Here is a 12,991-nt window from a genome sequence, read left to right on the forward strand (position 1 = left end):
GCATTGAGACTCCGGAGCTCTGCCTGCCTCTGGTGACCTGCGCATGGAACAGGGAGCATTTCAGAGAATGCTACCCTGGAGGTTCTGGATTTAAGCTTTCCACCTAAGAGCCTAAATTTGGCTTCCAGAACCTCCCTCCCACATTTTCCTATGTCGTTGGTGCCCACATGTACCACGACAGCCGGCTCCTCCCCAGCACTGTCTATAATCCTATCTAGGTGACGCATGAGATAGCCAGGCTAGTCTGAGGGTACAAAGACCCAGTGCAGAAACTCTCAATGCCATCTCAAACATCAAAGGTCACCCGGTCCCTAGGCTTTCCACACTCCATGTCCTTGTGAAACCAGTGCTTCAAAGGAGCTGCACTGCCACTTCTTTCATTTTCTTCCCAATACCCCACCTACACTGGCACCGAGCACAGCTCCCTGAAAAACCTTCCTCCAAAGCAAGTCCAGGGTATGAGAATCCTTCCCTGGCGCACTGAAGAATGGGCTCTGGAAAGTGTATTCAGCCACCACCGATTCATGTGGCAGCTGTTGATTCTTGAATCCTTGAACCTTCTGTACCTGACATATTGCATCTGCCTTCTTGTGGTTCTTCCATATCCTCATCTGCACCTCCAGAAGGATCTCATGGACAGGGATTGCCATAATATCCTTTGGGGGACTCTCCAGTATCTTTGTTCTGGAACCTTTCTCCTTCTGCAACAACTGTGGAATGGCATCTGCCATAAAATAAAGCTGGTGAAGCAGAGGTCCTCAGGAGACTTTTGTAGGGCGGAGAGGGGTCAGAGGAGAGATCTGTTGACCCCTCCTGATCAGAGAAATCTCTGGTCCATAGTAAGAAAAGGAAATAAAAGGAAAATGAAACCAATGTGTTCTCCAAGGAAGTGGCTGAAAAAATAAAGCAAAAAGATTAGCAAAGTATAAAAAAACTCAAAAAGAGCACTATCTTCAGGAGGCCCCCACCAATGGAATGCGCTCCCCCCAGATCTAAGACTAGAACCAAGTCATCAGGAGTTCAAAAAAAAGCTAAAAACATGGCTTTTCCGTCAAGCCTTCCCAGACATCTAATGCTACCTAATCAAGTCTTTTAACCCAAATCATGGGTTATCTCACTGTTTTTTCCTATTACGATTTTTTTCAACTGTACCTTAATTTTTGAGCTCTTTCATCTTTTGTATTTATACTGTACTCACACTCCATTTACTCTATCTCTTTTATATTTTTTTCTATATAATATTTATTACTACATTACTATGTTTAATTGGTTATCTATTCTATTTGTTCCATAATTATTGTTAGTTCTATTGTCACCTGTTTTATTGTTCAACTGTTCTATGTAAAGCCCACTACTCTTTTTGGGCATTTAAAAGTTGTATGTAAACCGGATTGATTTGTAGTTCCTACAAGAACTTCGGTCTATAAAAATTAAAAATAAATAAATAAATAAGAGGAACACAAGGAAGAATATCTGGAGAAACTGAAACAGATAAGGAAAGAAATCAGGATAGCAAAATTTCAGCTGGAAGAGTGGATCACCAATAAGGTAAAGCAAGGTGACAAAACGTTTTTAGATATATTGGAGAAAGGAGAAAGGTCAGAGGTTGTATTGTAAGACTGAAAGGAGATATGGAGCAATGGGTGGAGAAATGGCAAAAATCTAAAACAAATACTTCAGCTCAGTGTTCGATAAAGAAGACCTTTGAAGAAGGACTGTTGCTAATTCACAAGAGTACCAATGAGGTGGGGTAGATACCACCCCATTTACAGAGAAGAAGGTTTGGGTGGAATTAGCAAAACCAAATGTGGACAAGGCCATGGGGCTGATTGGACTGCATCCCAGGATACTGAGGGAGCTCAGAGATGACCTGGAGGGTCCTTTGAAGATTTGTTCAATAGATCCTTGGAAATGGAGGTGGTGCCACAGGTTTGGAGAAGGGCAGTTGTGGTCCCGCTTCACAAAAATAGTAGCAGAGAAAACACTGAAAACTATATGCAGTTAGCCTTACGTCGGTCCTGGGAAAGTTAATGGAGACTACTGAAGAAAAGGATAGTAAAAGATCTACAGTCTTATGAGTTGCTGGATACAAGGCAAAATGGTTTAACCAAAGGAGGAGCCTGTGAAATGAATCTAATTCATTTTTTAGAATGGGTGACAAGCGATTTAGATCAAGGACAAGCACTTGACGTGATTTTCCTGGATTTTAGCAAAACTTTTGAAACAATCCCACATAGGAGGCTCGTGAACAAAATTAAAAGCCTGGGAGTGGGTCCCAGGTGTTGGAATGGATTACAAATTGTTAAATGGACAGACAACAGCAAGTAGTAGTACATGAAACCTACCCTGGGGAGATAAGCCATAAGTAGAGTGCCTCAAGGATTGGTTTTAGGGCTGGTTCTGCTCAGTATCTTTGTCAGTGTTATGGTTTTGAGGTGTTTGAGTGGATTCTTGGGTACTGTGGGGATGACCACGCCCACGGGGAGGAGCCCCATGAGGAGCCACAGTACTAGGCTTATACTCGAGATGCACAATCACAGAGTTCTGTCTTTTATTGTACAGCTGATGTATACCAGAGGTGGCAGTAGTGATGTGATCCAGAGATAGCAGTCCAGGGACCCTCGGCAGAAGGAACTCGTCTCACCGAGATGGTATAGGGAAATCCAGGAGTAGGTTCCCAGCGCAGCAGAGCTGTAGATGAGACAGACTGAGAAGTTAGATACTCACTAAGTTAGTGGATGTAGAAGTGGAGATCCCAGCAGGCAGAAATAGTTGAATACAGGCACTGTACCAGGGAGAGCGGGCCCTCGAGGAGCGAGTACCTGATCCCAGATAGGCACCTGAAAGAGAGCAAAGGGCCCCTGAGGAGCAGGTACCCAAGATTAGTGAAATACCCTGAAGGGCAGAGAGAGCTTCCAGCGGCAGCAAGGAAGCTGCAGAGTAGCTCAGACCACAGGCAGACTGATCCTTGCTGACTCAATGAGCTAGCAAACACGGGCAGGCTAAATACCCGGATGGCGTGACGTCACTCAAGGGGGACGCCCCCGAGGTTCCCGCCATGACGTGGATAAAGACGAGGGTGGCGTGCGCGCACACGCATCCTAGGAGGCCCTCAGGAGAAACATGGCGTGAGGCTTTGCCTTAGCCGTTCCGGGGACGCCGGAGAGAGCGGCATGCAGACGCGGCAGTAGCCATCTTCCCATGGCTAGCGGGGAGAGCAGAGAGGAAGGTGAGGCACAGAGGTCGAAGCCGTCTGAGACCGACGGACGCAACAGTCAGCAATATTTTGGATAGGTTAGAAGGAAAAGTTTGCCTTTTTGCAGATGACACTAAGACTAGACGCACCTAAAGGAGTGGAGAGAAAGATGCAATCTCAGAAAACTCAAGGAGTGATCAAAGGTTTGGCAAATAGGATTCAATGCCAAGAAGTGCAGATTCGTGTAATTTGGGAACAGACCTCGGCGTGATAGTGTCTGAGGATCTGAAGGCAGCCAGCCAATGTGGCAAGGCGGTGGATAAAGACAGAAGGATGTTGGGCTGAAGAGAGAGGCAAAACCAGCAGGAAAAGGGAGGTAATGCCCTAATATAGGACTTTGGTGAGGCATCTCCTGGTGTACTGTATTCACTTCTGAAGAGCAAATTTCAAAATTCATAGAGACAAGATGGAAGCAGTCCAGAGAAAGGCAACCAAAATGGCGAGGGGTCTGCATCAAAAGCCATATGAGATGAGACTGAAGGAGCAGAATATGTGTACTCTGAAAGAAAGGAGAGACGGAGATATGATACAGACTTTTAAATACCTGAAAGGAATTAATGATGCACAGGAATCAAACCTTTTCCAACAGAAAGAAAGCTACAGAACTAGAGATCATAATTTAAAACTCTGAAAGGGCTAGATTCAGGAACCTCATGCAATATTTCTTCTTGGAAAGGGTGGTGGATGGGCTCCTGGAAGAGCAGGGCAGGAGTATGCGCCACCACCTTTCCCAGTTTACCTATTGGTGGCAGTTACAGCCCAATGCTCTCCCCGACCAGCTGCAACGGTCCAGCAAACGCTCAGGCACAGCACCACGCTAAGCCTCACACTGGCAGGATTTTATGGTGCTCTAGGCAACTGACTAGTTTGCTAAATCGAAGCGCTAGTCCTGTCGCCAAGGTAGTGAAAACTAGAGATGTGAATCAGAACCGGAATCGGTTCGGATTCCGGTTCCGATTCACATGTGGTTTTTTTTCAATCGGGCCTGATCGCGGTTTTGTTTATCGGCTGTGCCCGAGTCGATAAACAAAAAATTCGCCCCGACCCTTTAAAACTAACCCCTTTGCTTCCCCCACCCTCCCGACCCCCCCAAAAAACATTAGTGGCTGCCACTAATCAAATCTTAGATGGCGCCGGCCATCCAGTGCTCCCTCCATGTGACAGGGGCCGGCCAATGGCACAGATACCCTGTCACATGGTAAGGGCAAAGGCCATCGGCGCCATTTTGATTAGTGGCAGCCGAGGGCCTGGGAACGGGAGATCGCTCCCGGGACCCCCACTGGACCACCAGGTACCTGTAAAAAGTTTTCGGGGGGGGGGGGGTCGGGAGGGTGGGGGAAGCAAAGGGGTTAGTTTTAAAGGGTCGGGGTGGGTTTAGGGGTTATTTTTGTGTGCCGTTTTTCCCGCCCTCCCCCACAATCAATATCATGGGGTTTTCCTATCGTTTCGGGGGAGCCCCCGATTTATGACGATTTTGAAAATATCGTCCGATATTTTCAATCATCCGAAGCCCGATTCACATCCCTAGTGAAAACAAGAACAGTAATGGAATTCAAAAGGGCTTAGGATAAATAAGAGAATCCCTTGTGGCTAAACGATGGAAATAAAGAAAAAGGGTAACCTAGGTTAACTGGGGCAATCTGCACGGAGCGGCAGTTACTACCATAAAAAAGAAAAAACAAACCCTTGATGGGCAGATTGGATGGACCCCTTAGGTCTTTTCCTGCCAAGCTTTACTATGTTGCTATAGCCATAGTCTGAACCTGCCTGGTAGGTCAGGGGCATGGACCTGGATCTTACCCGGCTAGGCCTCAGAGAGGGGAGCGCTTGCCTGTTGGCCTTAGATCAGGACAAGCTCCTGTGCCTCAGGGAAACTTCCTCTTCTGCTGGGCTGGAAATCGTCACTGATGTGCTGGTATCCAATGGCAATTCTCCTCCAGGTTCTGGTGTTGGTCCCATCCCATCAGACAGTAGCAGGGATTCCAGTATCAGCTAAATGTTCACCCGCAGGGATGCTGATGCCATCGATGCCAGTGCAGCGATGCTCTGCCATCTTCCCATCCAAGACCTCCTGGATCTTTCTATCCAGCTTCTTCTCAATAATTGCCAATGCCAGCAAGACCTGGTAGGCGGGAGTGGGGGCCATGTCTTCCTGGGATACCAAAGGTGTAGCAGTGGCTGACAACTATTTTGTGGATTATAAAATAAACACTTAATACTGGCAGCTTTATGAAAGATCTTTATGTAGATGAAGTATGGGACATCCCAGGAGAGTGCAAGATTACCAGCAAGGCAAATTCAGAAGCAGCCTCACAGAATGTTATTGATACAATGGTTTAAATATGTCACCACCTCTAATTTATATACTAATGAGTTAGTTTGTTTGCATAACATTTTACTAACTGGTAAGCATTATAATTTTAACTCAAATATGCTAATGAGAGTGAATTCTTGTAAGTCCTGTGATTTCTTGTAAATTTATTTATAAATTGCCTATCAGCCATTCCTAGGCAATGAACATAAAAATAGTCATAAAAATGATAACATAAATAAAAATAATGTAAAATAAGATAAAATAAGTAAAAAATAAAGTAAAAATAAAATAAAAATAAACCTACAGAGTGAAGTTAACTTAACCAGATTAACCAACTAGGGCATATTAAAAGCCTGCTTAAACAGATAAGCCTTTATCTTTTCTTCAGAAGGACTTTAGGCAGCATTCTGATCTTATTTCATATGGTAAATTGTTCCACAGCTCTGGCCCAGCCATAATAAATGTGCACTCATGCATCTCACATAGCTGAAGCCGTTTAACTGAAAGCATTTCTAATAGATATTTTTCCCTGCAATCCTAATGAATAAGATGGAATATAAACTTCCAACATCTAGAATTCATTGCCAGTGGATGTGGTAAAGGGAATTAGTGTAGCTGGGTTTAAAAAAGGTTTGGACAAGTTCCTGGAGAAGTCCATTGATTGCTATTAATCAAGTTGACTTAAGGGTGGATTTTAAAAGACTTACGTGCGCCGGGCCAATTTTCAAAGGTAGGAGCAAAAGGTAGGACAAAGCATTTTAGGGGATTTAGGATAGGGATAGGGGGAGGGCAGGATAGGGGACGGGGAAGAGAGGGCAGGCTCCCAACCCCCTAGCCTGCCGGGTTGTATCTGATGATGTCACTCATCTGTGAGGGATGCTCTCGGTCAAAACTCTGCAAGGTTGTCAGTGAAATATATTTTACAGAAGGACATTCAGTACTGAGCCCTTTTCTCTTGTGTAATATCCCATCGTAGCCTTGAAGATGGGCAAAGATGACAGAGCGTGCAATGATCTCTTGATGGAACTATACAAATAGTACAGTGGCGAGTACTTCCTGCTGTCTCTGGCATGGGACCGCTCCTAGAGACCCCAAGCATTCTCTCAGCTGTCCCTTTTGGACCTTCTCTACCTGCTAAAGATCACGGGAGGTAACTCAGGCTCTCTAACATCCCTCAGGATATCTTAAGCAAGGGGAGCGGGTGGGGGGAGAGTCCCAGGCAGCCCTCTCCCTGCCTCTCCACAGCACTCTCCAGCTGAGTTCTTGTCTCCATTTCCCGTGTCACTCTTCACTGCTGTCTTTCAGGTGCATTAAAGATGACACCTATGGAAATTATCCGCCTGGGAGCCGCTACAGCCGTTTCCACTTCAGTGCCTTCAAATTCCTGCGCAGCCACCCAGCCGTGTACCTGCAGTGTAAAGTCTTCATCTGTGACAGCAGCGACCCGGCCTCACGCTGCAACCAGGGCTGCATCACTCGGCAGAGGAGAGACATCGCCTCCTACTCCAGCAGGGCCAGCGCCGTGGTGGGACCCATCCGCCTAAAGGCTGATCACAGCTCCGTGGAGTCCTCAGGTAAGATCCCTTTGGGGTCTGCTTGCAGACGTAGCTTCCTCTGAATCCTCCGCTATCACTTCAGCAAGACTTATGTGCAGATGCAACACCAACATAGGGCCGTACCACAAACACCAGCTCCCTGTACCTACCCGGGTCAGTCCCAGAGCATGCGATACATCCCCATTCCAGCAGGTGGAGACAGAGGGAAAACCTGTGAGGCGCTCGGAGTTACCCATGAGCACCCTCTGCGTCCCTTCAGTATTCTCCTGTCTCCAGCACAGGCTGCGCGTCCCACTTACATTTTCAAATCTTTGAGGAAAGTTTACAGAATCATTTTTCTATTTCCTCTCTCAGTGCTTTTTTTCTTTGAATGGATCAAGTTTAAAAAAAAAAAAAAGTTTAATTTTTCCAGTCAGTCAGGAAACTGATAGGAGGCTCTTCAGCTTGCCTGCCTTGCAGCTTGCATGTGTGGCTGCCTTGAGAATTACCTTGTATTATTTCTAAGGTAAGTTTTCTTTTTCTATTAAGGTTTTTTTCCTTCGTTCCTGACCCTAGGGGTGTGTAAGCTGGTGGTCCAGCCGCTCGCCCTACCCTAAGGCTGACTGACCTGAGAGGCGCCATTCCTCAGCCATAATTAAAAAAAATAAATAAATAAAGTGAGCCGGGCCATTGCGGTCGTCCGCAGAGAACCTTTTGGCTCTGTTTCATTTGGCGGCTGCCAGGAGCGCTTTCGGGGGCAGTTTTTTGTCAGCGCCTCAGCTGTTTCCCTTCCCCCATGCCACGAGGGACACGATGTGCTGCCTGCGGGGAGCCTGGGACTCGGCTCTCCCGCGAGGGGATTTGTTCCAAATGCCTCCCTGGCAGGGAGGGTTCCTCAAGGGCTGACAGCAAACCGAGCAGTCATTTTTCAGCTCGTCTTTCTTCTGGGGGGGGGGGGGTCAGCCCCATTCCCATCGAGTGCGGGAACGGCAGCCATTTTGAATGCAGATGCGTCTGTGTCAGCGCATCCACAGGGAAGCCCTGATGCCGATTTTGTTCGGCCTCTGCCCGTTTTGACTCTGTTGACCCCCCGGGGGACCCCTCAACTTCGGGGACAAGTCCAGGACTCAGCTCTTTTGTTCCTTCAGATGGGGCCCATCATCCACCTGCTTTTTCGGCTGATTTTATTTTATTAATGCATAATGCTTACCTGGCCCACATGTTTCAACAGGACAGCGTTCCCCCTAAGGTAAGCAGATTGGAGGGTGCCCGGGACGTTTTGGAGACTCCCTCAGGTTCTACTCGGGCTCGAGTACCGTATTTCCACGACAATAACCCGCCCACGTATATAACCCGCCCACACACATAACCCGCAGGTTTTCCAGATTTATGAAAAAAAGTTTTAATATACCCCGCCTCCTCATATAACCCGCGGGCAGACAGGGCGCTTGTCCGAGGGGCATCGCATCCCTCGGTCATTCATTCGTTCATTTAACCGATTTCTGGTTCCATGCGAACCCCTCTGTCACAATCAGACCGTGAACACGGAGCAGTGAGAGCAGGCTGGCGGGAAGAGCCGCTTAAACCCCGGGGACCTTTGCGCGGTTTGCAGGACTTGCAAGCTTAAAGCCTGGGGAGGGGAAGGCCGTAAAGCGCCGCTCAGGTCTGGGCCAGAACCCGCGCTTCCCTCCAGCCTTACCCCCATTGCTCCTTCCGTGCTAAGCGGCTTTTCCCGGCAGGGCGGACGCTGCCCGCTCTCGGAGCGCACGGCCGGGCTCTCAGTCACCGACCGGAAGCTACAGCTCCGCCATGGTTGTGAGGGCGAGACAGGCGTGAAGCGCCGGGGCGGGGGGAGAGAGATGTTAACCGCTGCTGTAAAATTTTTTCTGGATAACCCGCCCACGTTTATACCCCGCGGGGGGCATGCGGGGTAGGTAAAAACGCACATTACCCGCGGGTTATATGCGTGGAAATACGGTAGTTCCTATTCCTAACTTACCAGACCTGGCTCCGGTCGACCCGGATCCGGATCAGGATGGTGCTGCGGACCTGGATGGAGCTTTGTCCAGCATGCACATGGAGGGGGATGATCCCAGAGTCTTGCGGCTTTTTAAAAGGGATGAGTTTGAACCACTTATTTCCCATGTACTTTCTGAGTTAGATACAGATGCGCCTCAGGACCCCTCAGGCTTGAATACGGGGGCGTCAAAAGGTGATCCTGTTTTAGCGGGACTGCAACCTCCTGCAAAAACATTTCCTTTTCATCCCATGCTGCTTTAGCTGCTCTCCAGGGAATGGGATTCTCCAGATTCGAGCCTCCGAGTAGGCCGAGCTATGGATAAGTTATATCCTTTCCGGAAGAATTCTTAGAACTTCTTAAAGTCCCAAAGGTTGATGCGTCGGTGTTGGTGGTCACCAAGAGGACCACTATCCCGGTGACAGGGGGGACAGCTTTGCGCAACCTGCAAGATCGAAAACTGGAAGTATACCTCAAGAGGATTTTTGAGGTGTCAGCTTTGGGAGTCAGAGCAGTGGTCTGCACTCTCTAATGCAAAGAGCAGGTCTGAGATGGGTACAGCAGTTGCTTGGTACCCAGGAGTTTCCGCCTGCAGAAGCGCAGCAAGCAGAACGCCTGGAGGCGGATGCGCTTTATGACCTCTTGAGGGTCCTGGCCAGATCGATGATGTCGGCAGTCTCAGCCAGACGTCTCCTTTGGCTCAAGGCGCAGCTGGGCTCTCTCCCTTTTAAGCGTAAATTGTTGTTTGGAGAAGATTTGAAGCAGATTATCAAATCCCTTGGGGAGAATAAGTTACACAAGCTTCCAGAAGACCGTCCGAGGAATTTTCGGACATTCAATTTCTCTAGGGCCCGTTTCAGAGGAAAACGCCGTTTTTTGCAGTCAAGACCTGTTTCTCAACGTCCTCCGTCAACTAGGTCTCAATCTTAGTCTCATTCCTTTTGTGGCCGCAGATCCCCTCGGGGGGGCTTCCCACAAGGAGCCGCTTCCAAGGCAACCCAATGAAGGGTTGCCGACCCACTCTTCGCCGCCCAGAGTTGGGGGACATCTCTCCCTGTTTTACGAGGAGTGGGTCAAGATCACGTCGGATCAGTGGGTCCAAGATATTCTAGAGCACAGTTACATTTTAGAGTTTTCTCAGCCCTTAAGAGACGGTTCCTCTTCTCCCCCTGCAGACCTTTACGGAAACAGCTAATAGTGCATCAGACGTTCAACAGACTACTCGACCTTGGAGCTATTCTTCCAGTACTGCCGAAGGAGCAAGGCGCAAGCCACTATTCCATCTATTTCGTAGATGGAATAGTGGAATAGTGGAATAGTGGAATTGTAGGCGTGGACTCAAAAAGTCCACGCCTACAGACCCATTCTGGATCTCAAGACAGTAAATTGGGCCCTAAGGGTTCTGCATTTTCGGATGGAAACTCTATGTTCAGTGACAGCAGTGGTATGCAGGGGGGAATTCCTGGCAACCTTGGACCTCACGGAGGTCTATCTCCACCTTCCCATCCACAAGGATCATCAGAAGTTTCTCCGGTTCAAGATTCTGGGTCAGCATTACTAATTTCAAGCCCTGCTGTTCGGTCTGGCAACTGCTCCTCACATCTTCACCAAGGTAATGGTAGTGGTGGCAGCGGCTCTGCAGAAGGAGGGTGTCCTAGTTCATCCCTGTCTGGACGACTGGCTCATTCGGGTGAAGTCCCAGGATCTTTGCAAGCAGTCGGTCAACAAGTTATTGCATCTCCTGCCCTCTCTTGGATGGGTGATCAATTTTGCCAAGAGCGATCTTACGCCAATACAAACGCTGAATTTCTTGGGAGCTCATTTCAACACCAGTGTTGGCAAGGTTTTCTTGCACCAAGACCGGGCGCTCAATCTCATTTCACAGATACAATGTTTCCAGAGTCTGACACTTCCCACGGCGTGGGATTATCTCCAAATACTGGGATCCATGGCCTCCACCATAGATTTGGTACCCTGGGTTTTTGCTCATATGCGATCTTTGCAGAGGGTGTTGCTCTCTCGCTGGAAGCCGGTGTCTCAGGAGTTCCAAGCTCCCTTACCACTTCCGGATCCAGCCAAGAACAGCCTGGGCTGGTGGCTCAGTCTGGATCATTTGCTCAACGGTATAGACCTGGAAGTTACACAGTGGGTGGTCGTCACCACGGATGCCAGTCTCTCCAGCTGGGGGGCAGTGAGTCAAACTCAGGCGATGCAGGGCCACTGGTCATCGGAGCAGGCGAAATGGCCGATCAATCGCCTAGAGACCCAAGCAGTCCGTCTCGCCCTGAAAAGATTTCTTCCTCTGGTGCGTGGCATGTCTGTGCGGATTCTCTCCAACAATGCTACCACGGTAGCATACAACAATCGGCAAGGGGGAACGAAGAGTCGGCACTTCTCTCAGGAGACGGACAAGCTCATGATATGGGCGGAGCATCATCTCTTGCGCCTGGCGGCTTCTCACATAGTGGGAGTAGACAATGTGCAAGCCGATTTCTTAAGCCGGCAGACGTTGGATCCTGGAGAGTGGGAGCTATCTGGAGAAGCAATGTCCCTTCTGGTCGGGAGGTGGGGACCTCCCCATCTCAACTTGATGGCCACTCTAAGGAATGCAAAGGCACCCCGCTTTTTCAGTCGCAGACGGGAACACGGGGTGGAAGGGGTGGATGCTCTGGTTCTGCCCTAGCCTCACGACGTTCTGCTGTATGTGTTTCCCCCATGGCCTCTGGTGGGGAAGGTTCTACGGAGAATAGAAGTTCACTGCGGAGCAGTGATTCTGGTGGCGCCAGAGTGGCCAAGAAGGCCGTGGTTCGCAGATCTGGTAAATCTAGCGGTGGACGGTCCACTTTGTTTGGGGCATCTTCCTCGACTCCTTCGTCAGGGTCTCATATTTTTTGACCAGGTAGATCGCTTCTGTCATGCGGCCTGGCTTTTGAGAGGAGAAGACTGATAAAAAGAGGCTATCCAGAGGAAGTCATTTCCATGCTTTTGCAGGCCAGGAAGACTTCCACCTCCATTTCTTATGTACGAATATGGAAGGTTTTTGATTCTCGTCATTCGTCTGTGGCTCAGATTCTCTCTTTTCTGCAGAGCGGGCTCTGCAAGGGTTTGGCTTTCAATTCTCTTCGGGTTCAGGTAGCGGCCCTTGGTTCGCTCATTGGGCGTTTGGATGGAACACCTCTAGCATCACATCCGGACATTGTTCACTTTTTGAAAGGTGTTAAACACCTGAGACCTCCGGTCCGTGCCCTGTGTCCTTCGTGGAATTTGAATTTGGTACTACGGGCTTTGGGTGGTCCACCTTTTGAGCCGCTGAAGCATTCTGTGCTCAAGGATTTAACTCTGAAGACTGTGTTTCTCATGTCCATTTCTTCAGCTCGCAGAATATCGGAACTGCAAACTTTGTCTTGTAGGGAACCCTATCTGAGATTCACGGATTCGGGTGTCACCCTGACCACAGTGCCAACTTTCCTCCCGAAGGTGGTATCTTCGTTTCATCTCAGTCAGTCGGTGGAGCTTCCAGCCTTCCAAGAGGAGGACTCAGAAAACTACGGCGGCTCGATGTTAAGCGAACGCTCCTTTGTTACCTGGAGGTCACTATTTCCTTCTTTCAGATCATTTGTTTGTTCTCAAGTAGTGGCCCCAAGAAAGGTCAACAAGCCAGCCATTATTGCCTCATATATCAGATCAGGTAAGTCCCGCCCCCCCCAGATGGTATTAAAGTGCATTCTCTCCGTTCTCAGGCAACTTCTTGGGCGGAAAGTCAGTCGGTATCTCCTCAAGAAATCTGTAGAGTGGCTACATGGAAGTAACTACATACCTTTGCGCTTCATTATCGTCTTAATCTAAGACCTCCAGGGTTAGGTTCGTTT

The 12,991-nt window shown here is 48.7% G+C and overlaps 1 protein-coding gene across 1 annotated transcript in view; it reads left to right on the plus strand.

Moving 5' to 3' along the window:
• LOC115096252 (deleted in malignant brain tumors 1 protein-like) overlaps window positions 1-12,991 on the plus strand; it is a 397,025-nt gene that overhangs the window by 365,363 nt on the left and 18,671 nt on the right. The window contains exon 35 of the mRNA XM_029610760.1: window positions 6,876-7,144. Coding sequence (XP_029466620.1) covers window positions 6,876-7,144 — 269 coding nt within the window. The remainder of the gene's footprint in view (window positions 1-6,875; window positions 7,145-12,991) is intronic.

The sequence above is a fragment of the Rhinatrema bivittatum genome, chromosome 7, assembly GCF_901001135.1.
Source record: "Rhinatrema bivittatum chromosome 7, aRhiBiv1.1, whole genome shotgun sequence".
NCBI classification, from domain to species: domain Eukaryota; kingdom Metazoa; phylum Chordata; class Amphibia; order Gymnophiona; family Rhinatrematidae; genus Rhinatrema; species Rhinatrema bivittatum.